The 20,535-nt window shown below is 59.5% G+C and overlaps 1 protein-coding gene across 1 annotated transcript in view; it reads right to left on the reverse strand.

The window, feature by feature from the left end:
• Positions 1 to 20,535, reverse strand: part of CCDC33 (coiled-coil domain containing 33) — a 109,463-nt gene that overhangs the window by 56,636 nt on the left and 32,292 nt on the right. The window contains exons 4-6 of the mRNA XM_012640546.1: positions 8,242 to 8,375; positions 4,466 to 4,575; positions 2,886 to 3,002 (exon numbers count right to left, since the gene is read on the reverse strand). Coding sequence (XP_012496000.1) covers positions 2,886 to 3,002; positions 4,466 to 4,575; positions 8,242 to 8,375 — 361 coding nt within the window. The remainder of the gene's footprint in view (positions 1 to 2,885; positions 3,003 to 4,465; positions 4,576 to 8,241; positions 8,376 to 20,535) is intronic.

Consider the following 20,535-nt stretch of genomic DNA (forward strand, 5'->3'; position numbering starts at 1 on the left):
CTCTTTCTTCATCAGAGCCCAGTCTTCACTCCCCCCACAGCCCTCCGGTTAGCTCCTCAGTCCGTCGTCACCTCCTAAGGCCCTCCCTGCGCCCTGCCCTGACTGCCGTCTCCCCTCCTCCCCACATCCTCCGCAGCAGCTTTCAAGGCAGAGCTGGGGAAGTGGACGGCATCCCCAGGGGGTGGGACCTCCCCTGCCATCCCATGAGCCCCCATCTCCTGGGCCCTGAAGCCTGTCCCTTATCCACCAATGGCCTCTTGTCCTCCCCGGCCCCCACCTCGGCCCCTCAGCCATCATTCCCGTTGCTTCCGACCCTGAGCCACCCCCTTCCCTGGCAATTCAACACCCAGTGGCAAAACTGTCCTGTTAAAATGAACTGGATCATGCCACTTCCTGCTCGAGACCCTGCAGTGGCCCCACTGCCCCAGATGAGCTCTATGGTCCCCCGCAGTTGCTGAGGCTGGCACGTGTTGGCCTGCAGGCCCCTCTGCCTCTCTCTTGGCAGCCCCCAGCTCCCTTCTTTCTGCTCCAGACTCTCTCTCCCCGCTCCAGCCGCCCCTGCTGGTGTCTGCCTCAGGGGCTTTGTGTGAGCTGGTCCCCCTGCCTAGACTCCCCTGCGCCCGCCAACGCCTCATGGCCGGCTTCTCCTCATCCTGTAGCATAGTCACCACCTCTGAGAAGCCTCCCGTGACCACGCCTGATAAACTAGCCCCATTCTCTGCCTCTCCCACTGTTCGTTCTAATTCACTTCTGGCTTATTTTCTATTTGACTAGAACCCAATCTCCATATGGGCAGGGACCATGTCTGTCTCATTCACTGTCATTGTCCCAGTGACTTTTAGTGAAACAGCCTGGTGCAGAGTAGAGTGCAATACACGTTGCGGGATGAGTGTCCCATTCATGAGGGAGACAAGGGGGGAGCAGCGGAGGAAGAGCCCCAGGAGGGGAGGGGAGGAGACAGACAGCGGCCTCAGCGTGGGTCCTAGGGGACGGACAGGTCCCAACTACGCGGTGCTGATGGGAAGAGAAGCAGGAAGGGAAGGGACTCTGGGCAGCGCTGTGGGACCATGCCCAGGCACAGCTCGGGATGGGAAGGGCCCCCGGGCTACCCCTGCTCAAATGCCCACTCCGGCCAGGCGCCCTTGGCCAGCCCTGCTCACTCTGGCCCTCAGTGCTCCGACTTGGACGCTGAGTGTTGGGCATAATCGCCCTGGTGCTTCCAGCTCTGACCTTCAAGGGGAGGAGAGGGCCCAGGAGTGAGCTCGTTCTGGTTTCTCCTCTTCCTTAGCACCCTCCCCTCAGGCCCCTCTGCCAGGGCCCATCTCAGCCGGTCGCCACTAACTCCGCACATGTGTGAGCTGGTTGGTGCTTACAGTAGCCCTTGGGGCCTTTCAGCCATCGCTGGGGCCTCTGGGGGCTGAATCCCTTCACCGCAGTCAAAGGGCTGAATCTCTGATGGCGACTTCCCACTCTGGCTGGGGCTGGGGTCTCGGCCTGCGGGACCTCGCGGGAGCACGGTCCTGCCCCACTGCCTGTGGGCTCTGGCAGGTGCAAGGCGGGGGGTGCTGAGAGCAGGGAGAGCTAATTTGCACCTGTCTTGCTGACTCTGGTCGGGCGTGGATGCGACAGCTGCCCAAGCACACCTGCTCATGACAGCCTGGTGAGGAACAGAAGCAGTTTCTGCTCCTGCTGTGCTCTCTGGTGGCCATACCTGTCGCACAGACAGGGAGGGCATCTGTGCTGGGGCAGGGGGTGGGCAGGGTGCTGGGGGCCAGGGAGGCCCAAACTCTACCAGGCGAGTCAGAGGGCTGGGGGGCGGGCAGACCCACAGCAACCCCTGCAGCCCTAGGGTTCTGCCTGGGTCTTGGGGATGTGCGTGCAGCCTGGGGACAGCAAGGCCAAGATGTTGCCACTCTTTCTTGCTCAACGTATGTGTGAGCTGCTGGCTGTCTTTGGGAAAGGGTGTGGTAGAAGAGAGGGGAGAAGTGGGGGCAGAGGGCACCTGCAGGGGTGGCACACGCTGGCATCCAGGGAGGTTGTGGGGCAGAGGCGTGGGTTAGGAGTTCTCCATACCAGACCCTCCTTGGGTCTCAGTGTCCCCAGCTGTGAAATGGGGCCAAAGAACAATTCTTGCCCTGTCAGGCTCACGGTGCTATGGGTGGGGGTGGGGGTACGATCAGCCAGCTTGTCAGGGGAGTCCAGAGCTTGGGCTCCATGGCTCCCACCTTGATCATACCCAAGCCATAGCTGGATTTGAATCTGTCACCCGTGGGCGGTTTGAAGGCTGTGGGGCCATGGGAGAGGGGCCAGTCCCTGCGTCATATCAGCCTTGAGCATCAGTGATTCCTCCTGAACCCACCGAATGGCCTGGGCGGGCGAGGTGATGGGCCAGGGGATGGCGCCAGGCCCCAGCTGGCCCAGCCCTGTCCTGGCTAATGGAAGTGGCTCTGTGAATAGCTGTTGAATGGACAAACGGACTCCTGATACCTGAACGGCAGACCAGCCAAAGCTCTTTAGAAGCACTAAAGGAAGAATTGGGGAGGCCCTAATTTTCGCTTGGGGGCCTCAGCACTATCTCTACCCCAGAAAGGGGAGAGCAGAACAGAAAACAGCCAGGGACTGGCCACGGTGGGGAGCACGGGGCTTCTCCCCCTCCCTGAGATTCAGGGAGACACAAGGCTTTGGGAGCCTCCTGCCGAACCAGGGCCTGTCTTCGCAAACTACTTCGATTATTTTGGAGAAGCCTGGTTGCTTTTTCCATTCTTGACGCCTCTGTTCCACACCTTCAGGCCAGCCAAAGGGGGCCAAGGGCACGGCCTAGCCTCGGCCCAAAGCTTATCCCCTTCCCACACCATCCGCCACCCCAGGAGCCCCTGCCCTGGTACCTCCAGAGCTGTGTGGTTGCAGCCGATGTAGCGGGGGATGAAGCTACACTTCCGAACGACCGTGGCGTACAGGTGGGTCTTGTCAGTGTCTTCGTCGACTTTCCCAGACTGGGCGGGCTGGAGACGGGGTCGGGGAGAGACACACAGAAGGAGCGTGTCTAAGGGGCAGACCCTGGCCGTAAATCCAGCCCTCTGCAGACAGTCACTTGGCATCGCTCCACCGGGGCTCTGAGCTGGTAATTAAAGCTCACAGTCCCTGGGAGCCCTTCCAGGAGATCGATAGAATAAATCTTCCCTTCTCCATTTGAATATTTCATCGCCCTTGCATGGACCACAGCCTGCTGCTCGCTGGCGAGGACGTGATGACAAGGCCTGGCCATCAGTGGACAGAGAGCCAGGGGACCTGGGTGGTACTCCCAGAGCTACGGCGAAGTGCTGGTCTCCCAGGGCAAGTCACTCGTCTCTCTGGGCCTTCGCGTCCCTGCCTGGCCCTGGTGCCTAACCCTGAAGCCCCGGGACTGGGGTCCCCTTGGGGCCTAAGGGAAGGGAAACATCCCTGGGGCCATGGTGGAATAGGTGCTTGGAGAAAAGGCCCGTGCCAGTGCCTGGAGGAGGGGGGGAGGGAAACTAACTGAACTGAGCACCTACTATGTGTCAGGCACCTTGCCCATCACTGCACGGGACCCTCCAAATGGCCATGCCAGGGGGACCTGTCTCAGCTTTGCTGATGACGGAGGCCTGCGGGTCAAGTGGCTTCCCAGGGGTACCCGGCCAGTGGGCGGCAGACCTGGGGTGGGAGCCCAGACTGGCTGGCTGCACACTGCTCTGTACTCTCAACCACTGCAGGGGTCTGGGGTGCCACGGCGGGAGGGGGGAGTGACACTTCTGCTCATCTCCAGCCCAGTGCCTGGCACGTAGTAGGTACTTCCTGACTACTTGAGCAATGAGGAAGTGGATTCTGCTCTCTACCGCTCAGCACCGGGGCGAGGGCAGGCAGAGGGCCCAGCTTGGGAGGTCCAGGCCGTGGACTGAGGGGCCTGAGGCTCCCCCCTCCAGGCTCGTGCTCAGTTGCCCACTCGGGGGGTGCATTCCCGGGAGTGCTTTATCCCCCACGTCTCCCAACCCTCCTGGGCCTGCCTGCCAAGGCAGCACAGACAGAACCGGCTGGAAGACATCGTGACCTGGGCTCACCCTCGACCCTGCCGCTCCCTCGCCCTCCGCCACCCACAAGGGGAGGATTCCTTTCCCCCAGTCCCAGTCCCATGTCCCTGCAGAATGTATTTGCCTTGAGGTTTGGAGACGGCGTGTGACATGTCTAGCACAGGGCCTGCAAGCAGTAGGTACTGTCAATATTGTTTCTTTGATTTATTGTTTCAGTATATTCTTTGATATATTGTTTCTTAGATCCACCCCTCCTTTAACATTTATGAAATCAGAATATATCTTTAATGGGTGTATTTGTTTAATGTGGTATCGTTGTTCCATGCTAACTGGGCTGTTTTGCAGAGATGAATTTGGAGAATTCCTATCTATGGGGTCAGGAGAAATCCTTCCCGAGCCCCACATGGTCCCTGACTTACCGTCACCAGCTCGAAGTGGTAGGGGTGGAAAACACGCAGGTATTTGATGGGGATTTTGTAGGACAGCAACTCCTCTTTCTTTCTGCTGTCTACCACCTTGATGACCACATCTGGAAAGAGAAAACATGAGCACAGGGTCAGGACAGGGCTTAACTTCCCACCTTCCCTCCCAGCGAGGCGAGACAGTGGGAGGTGAGAGACATTGCCAAGAGCAGGGAGCCGGGCCACACTGAGGAATCAACATGTGTGCACACGTGTGGGTCACACAGGCACACACAGCCCCATGAGCACTGTCTGAGCCCCTGCACTGGGCAAGGGTTCATGCACTTGCTGTTTGGACCCCAAAATGCAATTCTCTCTTGTGGTTGAGGAACTCCCAGCCCAGAGATAGACACACACAGAACGGAGCCCAGCCCCTCATCACCAGACACACGTGTGCACACACAGGGATACACAGGCAAGCAGGCGCCCCTTTCCAGGAGTAAGGCCCCTTCCCTTGGGCACAAACGCTCTCGGCAGCTGCACAGGCAGGAAGGGATGGGTTGGGGATTATCTTCCACGTGTTGCAGGTGGGGAAACTGAGTGTCAGTAACAAAAAGGGACCTACTCAAGAAATTCCTTAGTGCAACTATCAAGAAAAGTCTACTGCAAGTGAATGAAAATCAAACACTAAGAATAATGCACCACCTAGTAAATGCCCTCCGAAGAGACCACCGTACCAAAGATGGCATGAACTTTGGGATGAACTTTAAGAAGAACACCCGTGTCCTGGAAGTAATCGTGGCGGTCCTGCTCAGTGAGCACTCACTGCGTGCCAGGCATGGGGACGGCGCTGGGCAGCCGCTGCTCCAGCAAATCCCTGCCACCACCCTCAAGTAGGCTTCGCCATCTCTGTTTTTAAAGTATGAACGATGGAGCTAAGAGTGGTTGTGTGACTTGATCAACATCACAAAGCTAGGAAAGGGATGATGGGAGGGCCTGGATTTGGTGACCCTTGTGGCATCTTTCCATTCTGGAAATCTATGATTTGAGGAGGAAGAAGAGATACCGAGAAGGAGGAAGGAAAGAGAAAGGTGGGGGAGGAACGAGAGAAGGGGAGAGGAAAGGAGATAAAACAAAAAGCTATGGAAGAATAGGAACGGGGATGGGGATGGAGAGGGGTGCCTGAGGGAGCCCCCCAGGGAGCCCCCGCCTCTCTGCTTGAGACAGGACATTTCAGCACCAGGGACAGCTGCTGGCCCCAGAAGGCTCAGCAGGCTGGAGGCCCAGTAAGGGGCTCAGCAGCTGGGGCACTTGGAGCTGGAGGGGCCATTTGGATGTGGGGGTGGAGGAGGAAGCTGAGGGACTTTCCAGCTCCTTCCTTTCTCCCTTTCCCCACAGCTAGCCTGAACACTCGGAGAGGGAAACCTGCCAAAGCCTCCCAAGAGCTAGCCACTGGCATCCCTGCTCAAAGGAAGGAGTGGCGAGGGCACCCGCGGTGTTGAGGCTGGCTTGAAGAAAGTAGACGGAGGCGAGGGTGTGAAGTTGGCAGGCCCGGGTTCCAGTACCAAGACACTAACTTGCTCTGCGACTTTTATTGAGTCACTTAACCTCTCTGAGCCTCATGTTCCTGCTCTGCAAAATGTTAATACTCTAAAAGAGAAATATCTCGTCCCTCCGCTGGGATTGCCGTAGGGAGGGGAGTGTGTTTTCCACGCTATGAAGGTCCGTGCAAATGCTCCTCGTGGCTGTCACTATTTTCTTCCTCGTTAACCATCTGCGGCTCTCCGTACACGCGCCCCACTCTGAGACTGAGGAAACTCAGCCGGGGGATTCCAGCGCTCCCCGCCAAAGCTCCAGAGAGGCTGTGCAGGCTGCAGCCCCTCAGGCCCTCTCCCCATGGACCCTCGGTCCCCAGGTCTGGCTGGGATTTGCTGAGGTCGAGTAGAGGTGAGTGCCCTGCGTCCCCCCCGCCCCCACCCCCGTACCTGGAGCTCTGTGTGGGCAGCCAGCGATGAGCTGAAATTAGAGGAATGGACAGCCGCCCTCCCTGCTCCTGTCTCCATGCCACAGACACGCTTCATCAGCTTCCTCTCTGGGCATTGTGCCCTTCCGGCCTCCTACCGCTTTCTTTGTGCGGCCAGCAAGGCATTTCTGTCGCCTGCCTGCTTTTGGCCCCGATGCAGGCTCTGAAAGTCCCCTTTGCTTTTCATTAACACATCCTTGAGCTACCTCCCATCCTCCCCCACCTCTTGGCCTGGCCCCCATCTCCCCCACCCCCACAGCGCACATCACCACAGCAACCGGTTCCAGCCAGGTTCCAGCAGGCATCCAGCCACCTCAATCTGCAGAGAGGCCCGCCAATGCTCCCCGCCTGCCCATGCGGCCTCCCACCCGCCTGTCCCCCTGCAGCTAGCCCTGCCCCCTCTCTGCTGCACAGAGGGGCCCAAGGGCTAACGACGCTGACATACTGTTGCCTCTGTCACCCTAGGTGTGTAGAGCCCAGGGCAGGATCCCAGCCCAGGTCCACTTACCACAGCCCCTAACTTCCCCCCAGCCACATAAATGCACGCATGACACACACGTGCACACACGCACACAGTCTACACATACTCACGCACTGCAAGGTGCACACTGCCCTCCAGATATGTCCAGGCACACACACACACACACACACACACACCACACGCGCATACACACGAACCGGCATGCAGGCCTTCACAAAGACATGCGCACTCCAGCACACGTGCCTCCGCATGAAATCCTAGGTCAATTTTTCCTCCTCTTTCACAGCTTCTGAAACTGTCCCAACAGCTCCACCTATCCCTTTACAGGCAGAAAAGAAATTCTCCAGCTTGACCCACAGTCAGACACCCTTTGTGGAGGCCGCTCCGGTTTCCTCTCTCCCCTCCCAGCCCCCAGCAGCCAGCTGTCTGCTCTTTGTGAGGCAAGCAAGGAGTCTGTCTGGGTCCCTGGCAAGATTTTAAGGGGAGGGCAGCCCGTCCTCTCTGGGAGAGACCGCCGGCAAGAAGTGAGCCTGGGCTTCTTCCCACTAGGTAAGATCAGCGACGTCGCTGGGCACCGCTGGTCTGTGCTGGCGCGCCTGACACTGGTGCCACAGCCGTCCCGGCGCCAGCCAGTAGGCCCGTGTGCCCGCCTGAGCTCGCCCACGAGAATGGAAACCCGGTGTGCACAGGTGTGTGTGTGCACGGGGACCTGGCAGCTGGTGCTGAGACCCAGGATGACTAGGCAGCAACAAGGATCCATTCTGGGGACGTTGAAAGCATTTTTTGAAAAAATCCAGCTGAGGCAGCTGGAACACTGGAGCTACAGTGAGCTCGTGAGGCGCCGAGGCCTGGGTCCTCTGCTTACTGGGTGCTTGAGCTGCAGCGGGTTGTTTAAATCCCGCGAACCTCAACGTCCTCTCCCAGGCCACGGGAGCAGCATTGTTCCTCCTGGGCGGCGGGGACTCCAATGAGTGGCGCGTGGGGACGTGCCACAAAGCTGTAATGTGCCGTTTCGGTGGGAGGCGGTGATAATAACCGCCATGAAAATAATAACAGCAGACATAAAAAAGATAAGCTCGCATTGTCTGGGAAGCTCATTTATGTGGAACAACTCATTTTTCGAGCAGACCGGGGAGATGAGGCGTGACAGTATTAGGATTTTTTAAAAGTGCTTTTAACGGAGCCCACAGAGACATTCAGGTGGCTGCCAGCTGAGCTAAGGGGGCTGCTTCTGCCTTAGTCCTTGGCAGGTCTGTACTCACCCCCGCCCCCCGCCGCCCCCAGCCTCACCTTCCCGCCCCGCGTCCTCCGCTTGGATCTCCACTTTCACGGTGTCCCCCCAGATGGGGTCTCTGGTGGGCTTCGAGGTCACAGATGTGACTGCCTTGGAGGTCTGGTTGTTTGCTTCCTCCGATGTGCTTTTCCTGGGGAAGGGAGGGGCAGGGGGAGTCAGAGGGAGAGTTCCTGCCTGCTGCCTGCCTCCCTCCCGGACCCCACTGCCCATAAATCTGAGCAAGAGGTGGACAGAACATGGAGAGCTCCCTCCCGCACATAGACACTCATGTCATCCCAGACCCAGGGGACGCCAGGCCTCTCCCCTCGGCTGCCCTGCCTGCTCGCGTGACTACACTGTCTCCCTGGCCACTGCCGAAGCCTTCACTTGGACGCGGGCACCAGAGGCTCAGAGGGGGGTTGGAGTGGGAGTGGATGCCTTTCCTGTCTGACTTCTTGCCCCTTAGGGGGCTAGCAGGGGTGCTGCCTAGCAGGTGCCTGTGTGAGGGACTCCCCGGCCAACCTCTCCTCTACACTCCTTTCTCCTGACTGTCATTGCCCTGAGCTTCTGGCCCAGCTCCCCCAGCTCTGAACCCTTTCCATGGAGCACACACGTGCTATGGCCTTTGGTGGTGCCAGCATGTGCAGGGCCTGGGGCTGGGGGCAGCAGGCAGTGGCGAGGGCTTTCTGGCCCTCAAGTACTCCAGTTGTTCACGGCCAGTCCGCCCACGGTGAGACGGGAGCTGGGGCCCCCTGCACCCCAGTGCACCCCACAGGTATGTGAGCTATGTGTCCTGAGATCCAGAGCCGTCAACCAGCTCGGTGAGAGTTCACGCTAGTGCTGAGGAGGTGGCTGTGTCAGGGCTGTGGACGGTGCTGCTGCGCCACCTGCAGCGGCAGGGGGAGTCCAGGAGGGCAGGCCTGGTGCACAAATGGTACCCAATGGGGAGGCGAAGGTGGCATCCTTGCCGGCCCTTGGCCCGCCCTAAAGCTCCCAGATAGAGCGTGGGGCAGAAGAGTTGGCCCAGAAGCTCAGGTCCAACCTGCCCCATACACTAGCAACACCAACACCTTCCCAGCCCAGCCTGCTCCTCACTGCTCCTTCTGTCCTCTAGACTTAAGTGACGCTGTGGCCTGGCTCCTTGCTCCCACTCATACAGTCCTGCTCTTGTGGTAACCATTTCTTGCGGGAGTCCCACCTCCAGGCTCCAGGGGTCAGCCGAGGACTCCCACTCTGCCTCGACGGAGAGGCAGTGTGACACAATGATTGTCACAGAGTCAGACCACTGGGGTTCCAAGTCCCTGCTCTACCTCTCCTAGCTGTGTGACTCTGGGCAAGGTGCATATCCCCCCCGCCCGTGCCTTACTTCGTTCGTCATCTGTAAAATGGGGCGGATAATGGCGCCCAACTGCAGGGCTCTTGTGGGAATGAAACGCGCTCCCACGTGTAGTCCCTGGCACATTGTTAAGGACCATAAAGTGTTAATAATGATCATGACTTTTAATTATTAAATTACAAATGTAATTCCTTCTTATTACGGCACTGGAGAACTTAGCTTTGGCGGCCTCCCCTGACCTGCCTCTTTGCCCCTGGCCTGGTTTCTCCCCGTCATGCCCCCAACTCTGGGACTAGGGCTGGGGGGTCTCTGGCTGCTCTGGCCAAGCTGTGGACTCCTGGGAAGAGTCACTGAGAACTGGGCTTGAGCCCGCATTTATCCCGGCTGGATGGTCTTCCCTCTTAGCCTTGGGTCCTCCCCTATAAACCCCATGCCTCCCTCAGAGGGTGGATACGAGGGCTGGAGAGAAAGCGTGTTACGCTCCCCCCGGCACCCGGGAAGCCCCAGTTCATGTTACTCCCGCATTTGTGATGCACAACAGCTGGGCGCATGCAGGGGAAGAAGGGAAGCTGGGGGCGCTGGAGCCCCTCTCATGTCCGCACCGTCGGGCCCCGCGGAATGTGAGGGAGGCTGCCAGGCTGGAGAGGTGCTCAGCCCACCCCCTACCGCACACCGTCCCTTCCTCCGCAATCTGAGCCCCTCCTGTGCCACTCTGTGGCTGGTTCTCCCTCCCGCAGCTGCCTCCCAAAGTCAGAGACCTCAGAGCTCTCAGCAGCCCCCTCTGCCATGAGGCCGGGGATCTGCCCCCTGCCCGGGTTAGTGCACGACAATGCCTGCCACCGTCCTCAGGGCCTTGCAATCCAGGGCAGAGGACAGGAGCAGAGAGGACGAAGCACTGAGGGTGCATGAGGAGCACGTCAGTCCTTCTACACCCCGAACACCGCACAACACCTGCTTCTGCACAGGCTGGTCCCTGGGGGCTTCCCAGGGATCTTCAAGTGGCTGCGTGTGCAGGGAGAAGACACACTGAGGGCACGAGGTCGCAGCAGCGTAGTGACAGGATCCAGGCTGGACCCTATGGCCTGCACTTGCCAACCTGTCTTCCACCCTCCTGACCTCTGCAGCCTCAGGTCCCTCCCCTTCTCTGGAAAGCTCCTGGGAGGCACCGAGGAATTCCAGGGGCAAAAAGGTGGGGAGGGGCCGTGGGGCAAGGCAAGGGAGCCTGGGCCACTGGCTTCCCTCCGGCAAAGAAAGGGTTAAGCAAGTCTTTGTCTCTTTCCCTCCCCGAAAAGAAGTCTAGGTGAGCTCAGAGGAAGCAACTGGGAGGGGGAGGCCCCAGGGGAAGGGGGAGGCTTTTAGCAGGTGGAGGGAGGCTGTCAGGGTAATCACGGCTTTTACTGGCACAGCTGACTCCTCTGGGCCTAAATACTATTCTAGAAACTGGAGAGCAAGAAGAACCTCTGATTCCCTGCAGAATAGAAGGGGGTCAGCTCACCCCCTGCTCTCAGCCCCTTTCTGCACCCCCAGCTGGGCCTGTGGCTGTTCTAGGTCCCCCAGGCCCTAAGGAGCTCAGGGTTGCCAGTGCAGTCTCAGAGCCCTGGGGGGCCTCTCCGCTGGCTGTTTGTCCTTCCTCCCTGTCCCCAAAGTCCTGCCCTGGCTCTATAGCTGGCTCCAGGCAGTTAGGGCCGGGGGGCGTCTGGATGGCTCAGACCTAATCCAGCCACAGCGGGAGCAGCCACACCAGGATGGGGACTGGGCTTAGGTTCACAGACAGAGTGCAACAGTCCTGGGCCCAAGCTTCGGGGAAAATGCGAACCATCCCCAACCCAGCCCAGCCCAGGCTGCTAGAGGTGTGTGTGTCTTTGACGAACTCCAGCCTCAAGCCCGGCATCCCCGAGGAGGGGGGGAGTTGGAGGGAGGGCTCCACCCAGCAGGGGGTGGGAGGCCAGGCCCAAGCACAGCTGTGAGTGGGCAGGAACAAGAAGGACTTTGCTTTCCTTCTGCAAGGTCATGACTAAGGGAAAATGTGTGATCTGACTCCCCAGGGCTGCAGCTGTGAGCGGAGGTGAGCAGCGGAAAAACACAGGACATTGCCGGGAAGAGAGCGAGGGCCACCCCCACCCGGGTCGCCAGAGCACACACGCACAGAGGCGTGAGTGCCATGGTGTGCCCATGCACATGACCCGCCCCACGCCCCCAGGCTGCCAGTCCTCAAGCTGCCTCTGAGGTCTTCTCTTCACACCTAAGTCCACCTGCCCCACCACCCTGCCTGTCCTCTGGCCTCCAGCTTGGCTCCGCTCCAAGCATCGAAACAGGAACAGCAGTCAAAGTGTGGCCTCCTCCTGCAGGGCTTTAGAAGCCCAGCACATGGGTGCCTGGGCTGTCCTGAGTGCCAACCCCAGGGCAGCGCCAGGAGAGTGAAGGAAAGGGAAGAGCCCCAGTTCGTGTCTGTTCTGGCTGCTGGGCAGGCTCCCAGATCGTGAAAGACCGGAGGGCTGTCCCCGAAGCCCCGGGGAAGGAAGCAGTCAGGCAGGCATGGAGAAGGGTGGACGACGGCAGGCCCTTAGGTGGCTGGATGCTGGGTCAAGAGGTGTTGCAGCCCTTTGACCTGGTCAATCACAGCCCTGTTGCCGGCTCACCTGGGAGTCCGAGAGGGAGGTGGGGGGCTAGGTTCAGATTAAGAGCCCTTTAGGCCAGCTGCCGGGGTGTCGTGATTTGGCCTCAGTCTGTCCTGAGAAGTCAGGGCAAGTTCCCTCCACCTGCATCCTCCATGCCAGCCTCCGAGCCAGGGAGACCAGCCCCCTGCATCCTGCAGAAGTTCAAGCAGCAGCCGGATTCCCAGACCATAGGCCTACCTTCCCCCCAGAAGGCTCTGAAAAACCCAGTGACCTCTCCCCAGTCCAGGAGCCCGAGCTAAGGCAATAGGGACAGGAGTCGGGGGGTTGGCCTCTGCAGAGATAGCCATCTGAATGGGGTGGCCAAAGCTGGATTCCTGTGTTTCTGACCCCACCTGGGCTGGACAGGTGAGGTGAGATTTCCTGGCGGAGGCAGGTTTGAATAGCACGGAGAGGAGGACTTTCCTGAGTGGAGGAGAAGGCCTGAGGCTCGGGATGGGGCAGGCGCTGGCTCGCAGCAGCAGGGGAGGGTGTGGTGGGTTTGCAGCACGGCTTGGGGCGGTCGGGAGGGGAGGCTGTGGTCCTCCTTGACTGAGTTCCCTCTCGAGCCCCTTTCTCTTCTTGGCTACATGCAGTGTCCTCTGAGGCCAGGCAGGCAGGAGGGAAAGGCCTGGCCCACATACTTCTGGCCTTGGCCACGCTCCCCTGGGATTGCTGGGCAGGGAGCTGTGCCAGGGGCTCCTCAAAGGAGGAGCTGAGATGTGAGGCAGGGACAGTCGGATCTGAAGCTCCCTTCTCCCCTGCCCGCTTCCCCAGAAAGCAGCCACAGCCAACGCCCTCACTCCAGGCCGCCTCCCAGCCCCCAGGGCTAAGGCGGGGCAGCGGGTCCTGGTGGGTTTTGAGCTCTCCAGAGGCTGCCACTTAAGGCATGAGCAGGGCTGTTATTCTCAGCAAAGCAATGGGCTCTCATCCTGGTTCCATTTATTAATTGGACTCTAATGAACCGTCGCTAATTGCTGATGGTGCTACAACACGACAGGTGGGCCTCGATTGGCAGAGGAGCTGCCTCTGGAGCAAGGAGGCTGTAAACTGGAGGCCACAGCTCCCCGGCACTTGCCGGCAGGGCACGGGGACTGCTCTGGAGAAAAGAAGGGCGCATTCCAAGGATCTCTGAGCCAAGCACTCTGGCAAAGGTGAAAGTATTTCCACGAAACAAAAACGCTCCTCCTCTCACCCTGCTCACACTTCACCTGAAAGAGCCACGTGTCCTTGCAGGCCCTTCCATGGTCTGCGTGCACCTCCCATCCCCACCTGTGACACTGGGGGGCTGGCAGGCAGGAGTGCTCTTTCCATAAGGCGCAGGGGACCACCGCAGCCACCAGAGCTTTGCGGGTGCAAAGGCCGGCACGCGGCTGTGCTGGGCGTTGTCGCACCTCCTACCCTCTCCAGGGAAGGGAATTGCCTACTTTCCTCCTTTTTTCTCAGTTTGAGGCTGGAGACCATGCGGGGCCAGGAGGGGCCCTGCCTGCACCATCTGCAGCCTCCGGAGTGTCATGCTCCGGTCTGCCCCGTGGCGCAGCTGGTGAGGGTCCCCCATCTTCTTGGGCAGCGGGAGGATACGCCTGTGAGTCAACACCACAGCCCTGTGGCAGTGGAGGGACAGTCCCCGTGGCGAGGCAGGGGCCTGAGTGAGACAGCCTTTGGCAGGTCGTGCCGTGACTCGGGTCCTCTCGATGGCTCAGTCACTCTGCACTGCCAGGCCTCTGAGCGTCCTCCCTCGTGCACGCAGCCTCGCGCGGGAGGAATGTGCGCCAGACATACAGGGAGCTTCCCGACCTCAGAAAAATGCCTGATCCTTCTGATTCCTGACTCATCCTGATTCCCATCCCCAGCCCAGCCCGTGTGGGGTCCGCTCCAAGCTCCGCCCCTTCCCCAGAGACCAGTCTCCCGGAGCAGTTCTGACACCCGGTGCTGGGGCCTGGAGCCGCGCAGCTGTCTTCTTGGAGGACTGTAGGCAAAGGGTGAGTGGGGACAGGGGACGGCGTTGTCTGTTTACTCACCGTCCCCACTGCCGCTCCTAAACCGTGGGCTCCTCAAGGGCAAACCTGTCTTGTCACTGCCGGAGCTCAGCTCCCAGCCGCCAGCGTGGGCACAGTGGACCCAGCAGGTGTTTGTTGAATGAAGAAAGAGGGGACAGAAAGAGGGGACAGACTGCTGGAAAATCGGGTGGAGACAGAGGAAGCCCCAACCCCGGCCCGGCTGCTGGGACCCAGCAGGAAGCTGCAGCGCCTCCTCAGGACAGACCTGGAAGCAGCTCTTGGCTGGGAGGACGATTCAGATCCTAAGTTCTGTCCCAAGAGCATGTTTCCAAAAAGGGGGAGCAGAGCCCAGCTGTGGCCATTGGGCTCCTTCAAGGCCCTGAGGCCCCAGGAACCTTGGTCCTGCCTGGCCCCTGGCCTCTCTGTCCCAGCCCAGGGCCCTGTGGATGGACCTGGGTCTGGTTCAGCTGGCCACACTGGCCATCCTGCAAGTCCCCAGCCGCAGTCCCAGCGAGTCCTTAGGCCCCACTCCTCCAGCACCCACAGGGCACCTCCGCACGCAACCTCCGCACGCGCACGGCGCTTTCCACAGGCCCACAGAGCTGCCCGGGAAGTCAGACAGAGTGACAGGGAGGGGCCAGCTGCTCCCCTGTCCCCACCTTTGTGTTGGAGCAGAGAAGGGGGAGGCCACTAACTGCCCTCCCAGCATTCCCAGGCCAGCCCTGCTGAAGGCCAGAGATGTGGCTACGCTCGGGCTCGCGGGGCCTGGGTTCAGGTCCTGGCCCCGGACTCCGCTGCCACTGGCCGTGTGCCTCCGCCCTACACACCTCCGGGCTCAGCACCTCCCTGACAGTGGCACTGTGTACCTCAGAGTTCCTATGTGGACAGTGGAGCCCTGGAGGAGGAGGAAGAGGAGGGGGAGGAAGAGGAAGAGAAGGGGGAGGAGGAGGAAGAGGAGGCAGCAGGGGAGGCTGAGTCCGAGGTGGAGATGTGGCACCGGCAGGCGAACCCACGGGGCCGGAGCTCAGGAGAGAGGCCCCAGCTGGACCCAGGGACCCCGGGGCCTTCAGGATGGGGGTAAAGGGGTGCTCGGGGCGAGGGGATCTCTCGGGGAGAGTTGGGTGCAGAGGAAGACACGGCCTGAGCCAGGAGCCCCCGTGTCGACAGGGAGCGGGACACGGAGCATCCGCAGTGTCGTGGCCGGAGACAGGGGAGCGACTCGGGGGGGCGTCCTGGAGGCAAGGACAGAGGGCCTTCAAGAAAGGGGTCGCCGACCCACACGAGTGCAGAGGACGCGCGGCCCGGGGAGGCTGCTGCAGAGGAGCTGTCAGCAGAGCTGGACGCGGCATGGAGTCTGAGCGGGGAAGAGGGTGAGGGGCCCAGAGGAGCTAAGTGCCCAGAGGTTTTGGTCTGCATGTAAAATCGGCTGATTTTGTAGAAAAATTTAAAAATTGAGAGAGCTAACAACCTAAGGCCTCATTCTTTCCTGTCAGAAATCAGCAGAGGGACCAGGGCTGCTACTCCGAACAAGCCGCGTGCCCCCGGTTTGCCACACTCGCTCCTGCTCCCTATTGCCTCACACGCCCGGGGCCTTTGGGGCTTATGCAGCTGGCTTGGCCCTGAGGACGTTGACTCTGGCATCCCCGTGTGTGTGGAGGGAGAGGGGTGGCACGAGGGCAGGAGGAGCTGAACTGGGGCCCCGAGCTCCAGCCCTTGCCCAGTGGTCTCCCTCGCTTCACTAGAGGCTGGACCACCAGGCATCTGTCCCTGGAGCCCACGGGGGCCAGCAGGGCAGAGGGAAGCCACACAGAGCCTGGAGGGACGACCAGGCCCCCTGGCAGCCCACCGTGTCTGGGGAGGGAGGAGGAGCCCGTCAGCAGCTCTGCCCACGCTCAGGCATAAGCAAAGGAGACAGTCCGTGCACGATGCCGCGCGGACACCAGTTAGGCCCCGTCCAGCCTGGCGCACTGCCCGGAGTCGCCCGGTGAACACGTGCTTCTGAGCGAGCATTGCCTTCATGGGCTGCTCCTCAGGCCCCAGGCCCCCGGGGGAGAGCTCTTGCTCCCTAAGTCTGAATGAGTGTTTCAGGCAGGAGAAGACCTCAGGGGCCCTGGGTGGCGGTGATGGGGAAACATCTGGAAAGAATCCCTGTGGCTTCAGTCAGGCTGGGGGTCTCAGGCCAAGCCTCCTTTAGCCCCGACACCAGCTGTGTCTATAACTCTGGGATACTGGCAGGTTCTCATTGAACAAAAATGCTGAGATTCTGAACCTCCAGGGACTGGTGTTATATGGAGCAGGGGTGGGTAGGAAAGCAGGCGCCGGGCTGGGGCCCTGCCAGGGAGGTGAGGACCCTGGATTCCCAGGCCCCACCCAGGGCCTGTTCCCCAGCTGCCTCTGCTCTCCCACGGGCGCCCTGCGGGGAGGAGAGGAGCGTGGCCTCTGCGGGAGCTGGTGGCCGGATGGGAAGAGCCCTCTTCATCTGCTCACTCCCACTGGCCAGCCGTGTGGCCTCAGACAAGTCCCTCCACTGCCCTGGGCTTCGGCCTCCATGGCTGTCACATGGGGGTCGTGCAACCTGCCTCGGAGGGCTGCTCCGCTGGAGCCAGGGTGTGTGGAGATCCAGTTCCCAGTGAGCTTAGAGTGCGGCGTAATGAGCACATGTGGGCCGCTGTATCCCCGCGACTGTCTCACGATCACAGTCACTGTGTTATTGTTATTTTTGCCGAGCCCAGCCCTCTGGCTGCTGAGACAAGCCCATAGGTCACCGTGAGTCATGCTCGGCCTCCACCCACCTAGATCCCTAGATTCCTGCCCACCCACAGCCAGCCCAGGAGGAAGGCGAACTCCAGATCCCAGGGGGGTCTCCAGAGCTGTGCCTGCATCTTCTCTGGAAGTCTGGGTTAGGGTCCTGGGGCCAACAGTCCCCCTTCCAAAAGGGGTAACTGCTGATGGAAGATCAAGGCATGGAATGAGGTGGAAAGAGCTTTTGGATTTTGGAATACTAGACCCTAGATCCTCCTTGGGGTACTCAGTGGTTCTGTGACCCTGGACAAGTCACGGAAATGGTCTGAGCCGCAGGAACCTCCGCTGTGAAATGGGGATAATATACCTAGTTCATAGGGATGGGTGGCAGCTAAATTACATGAAACACGCACACGTGCCAGGAACATGGTAGGCGCTTGATAAACAGAACCTTCTTTAAACTCCCTCTTACCAGGATGTCACACACCTGTCCCACCTTCAGTGCCTTCTCCAGTTGTTCTCCAGAGTTAGGGCTCAGTCTGTGACCAAGGTCAGGCTCAGTCTGAGGCCAGGGTGAGGGTGCTCAGGCTTACCCAAGAAAACCAAAGATCCTCTGAGTGTGACTCTAGCTGGCCCTGATTTGTGCCATCTCTCCCGTGCCGCCCCACGCCTGCACCATGTACACAGAAGACGCGCCTTCCCCTCCCAGGCCTGGCTCTGTCCCCGCTCACCAGCTCTGGGCAGCAGACAGCCAAAGAAGCAGCCGCCAACATTGGCGGCCCTGCTACGCAGCCTTTGGCCAGGGGTCAGAACCCCACAAGCCGTCTCCTGGCTGGCCCCTTCTCCTCATCTCATCCTGCCCTGGGCCACCCCCGATCCATCAGTGCCACTGCCTTCCTGGTCCCTGCTGGGCTCTGACTGGCAGGTCTCTCTGTGCCAGGCTGGTGACAGGTGCCGGGCACTGGGAGACCCTGGGCCTGGGCACTGGCCCAGCAGACTTGGGGGTGGGATCTGTCTCGGGCAGCACAGCTGGGGTTCTTGTCGCCTCTAAAGAACTGAGACCTGTTTTCCAGGCCAGAGCACAAGCCAGCCTGGCAGGCCTGCAGTAGCGCGGAGGCCAAAGCTTACATCCTGGCCATGAGGCTCAGAGAGGGCAGGGACTGGCCTGAGGTCACACAGGGAGTCAGGGGCAGTGGGCTGGACACTGAGTCTTCCTGACCCCAGTCTGTGGCTTTCTTCTGATAGGTCTCATGCACCCACAGTGAGTGACTCTCAGGAGCCCCTGCACCCCTGCCATGCTGTAGACCTGGCAGTACCCCACTGTGTGGCTCTACCATCTCTATAGCTCTTTGAGGCAGGTTTCCAAGCGAAGTATTCAGGCATCAAGAGGCAAAGTAACTTTCCCAGTCACACGGCAAGCTAGAGGCAGGGCCAGATTCATTCATTCATTCAGCAATCATTTGCTGTCATCATTTATTATCCTATGTTCCATATACCGTGTTTAATAATAGGGACGTGACGGTGAGCAAAGCAGACCTATGCTGCTCATGGAATTAGTGGGGTGCCGACAAAGAGTAAGGTCATAATCATACACAGCGCATCGTCACAGGTGAAACTGCCACTGCACATAGGCCCATGAAGCATGTAACAGGGAGGATTTGGCTTGGTCTGGGAAACCAGGGAGGGCTTCCTTGAGGAGGTGACAACAGAGCAGGAGCCAAGATTGGAAAAGGGGGAGGAGAATGTTCTGGGGGAGGGAGAGTGCAAAGGCCTAGGGTGGGAGGAAACAGAGTCTGCTCAGAGAACCAAGAGATATCTGGCGTAGCTGGAAGGGGGTGGAGGGCAGGGGGTGAGGGTCATGTTGCCGGGGAGCTGGAGGGGCCAGCGAAGACCCACCCGTGCTGGGCCTGGAATCCTCTTTACTCCGGGAACAAGGGGAAGCCACTGGGTCCCTTTGGCTCGAAGGGGGTTTGCAGGGGCCAGTTGAGATGTACCGACAGCAGCTGGAGAAATCGTGCAGCGGCCTGAGCGGGTGGGGCTGGTGGAGAGAAGCAGCTCCTTCGAGAGGCAGGAGAGACAGCGACATGGTGACAGAGTGGATGGGGTGAAGACTGCGATTCTCGTGACACCAGGTTGGGATGGGATCACGTGGAGGGGACAGTATAGGGAAAGAAGAGTGACCTAGGGTTGAAACCCGGGACAGGCCGACATTTAAGGCCAGGGAGAAGGGATAGAGCGGTGTGGCCACAGAGGGAAGAGAGTAGGGGATCTCGGAAGAGGAGAAGGGCTTCAAAGGGACTGAGTGGTCCCAGGAGGCTGATGCCCCTGAGAGATCATGCAAGACGAGATGCGTGTTGGACTTAGGGTCAGGCGTGGCGGTCGCTGGTGGCCGCGGAGAAAGCGATTTTGATGGAGAAGTGGGGTCAGAATGGGAGCAGATCGGTGGTTAGACGGAGAGAGGCGGAAGCACATGGTGAGCTGGGTGACCCGCCAGTCTGGAGTGGTCTGGCCTGGAGGACGTGCTCTAGTACCAGCTTGGCTCAAGGCTCGTGCCCACGTAGCAGGTGAAGCTGCCAAGCCCCAAACAAGGGGCACCATCTTTGGGCCCGAACCTCTTCGGCTCCCCACCAACGGGGTGAATGAGTGGACGGCTTTGCAGCGCTCTCGGGCCTGTGCCTCAACACCCCGACTGTGGGCCTGCCTGCTGGGGAGCAGCAAGCCCAGAGAGGACGATGGAACCAGGGGTCCCCGGAGTCCCCAGCCCCAGTCAGAGGTGAGACAGCACGGGATGGCAGAGCAGGACACCTCGCTGGGAGACCACGCTTAGGGCACCAGAAAACAGGGGCAGCAAGGAGAAGAGAAAAAATGTTTGGAAAGAATGTGAAATTTTATATATGTATATTTCCCCAGCTTTATTGAGGTATAATTGACAAATAAAAACTGTATGGATTTAAAGTATACAACGTGATGATTTGACATGTGCACATTGTGAAGTGATTACCACAATCAAGTGAATTAACGCCTTCATCACCTCATGTGGTTGCCTTGTGTGTGTGTGTGTGTGTGTGTGTGTGTGTGTGTGTGGTGAGAACAATTAGGATCATCTTACCCAACTTCAAATACACAATACAGTGTCACTAACTACCGCCACCTGCTGCACTTCAGATCCCCGGAGCTTGCTCATCTGAAAACTGAAGGTTTGTACCCTTTGACCAACATCTGCTCACGTCCCTCATCCCCAGCCCCTGGCAACCACTGCTACTTTCTTTTTCTAGTCTCTGCGTCTACGAGTTCAACTTGCATTCCACAGGGAGGTGAGGTCGTCAGTATGTCTTTCCGTGTCTGCCTCATTTCCCTTCACGTAATAGCCTCCAGGTTCGTCCGCGTTGTCGCGAATGGCAGGATTTCCTCTTTCATGGCTGAATACTATTTCATTTGTGTGTGTGTATGTATACAGATACACACGATGTGTACAATACATACAATTGCACATCTATGAGACGTTTTCTTTATCCGCGCATTCGTCAGTGGACAGAGGTTGATTCTGTGTCTTGCCTACTGTGAACTTCAGTGTAATGA

The sequence above is a fragment of the Propithecus coquereli genome, unplaced genomic scaffold, assembly GCF_000956105.1.
Source record: "Propithecus coquereli isolate 6110/MARCELLA unplaced genomic scaffold, Pcoq_1.0 Scaffold155, whole genome shotgun sequence".
NCBI lineage: Eukaryota > Metazoa > Chordata > Mammalia > Primates > Indriidae > Propithecus > Propithecus coquereli.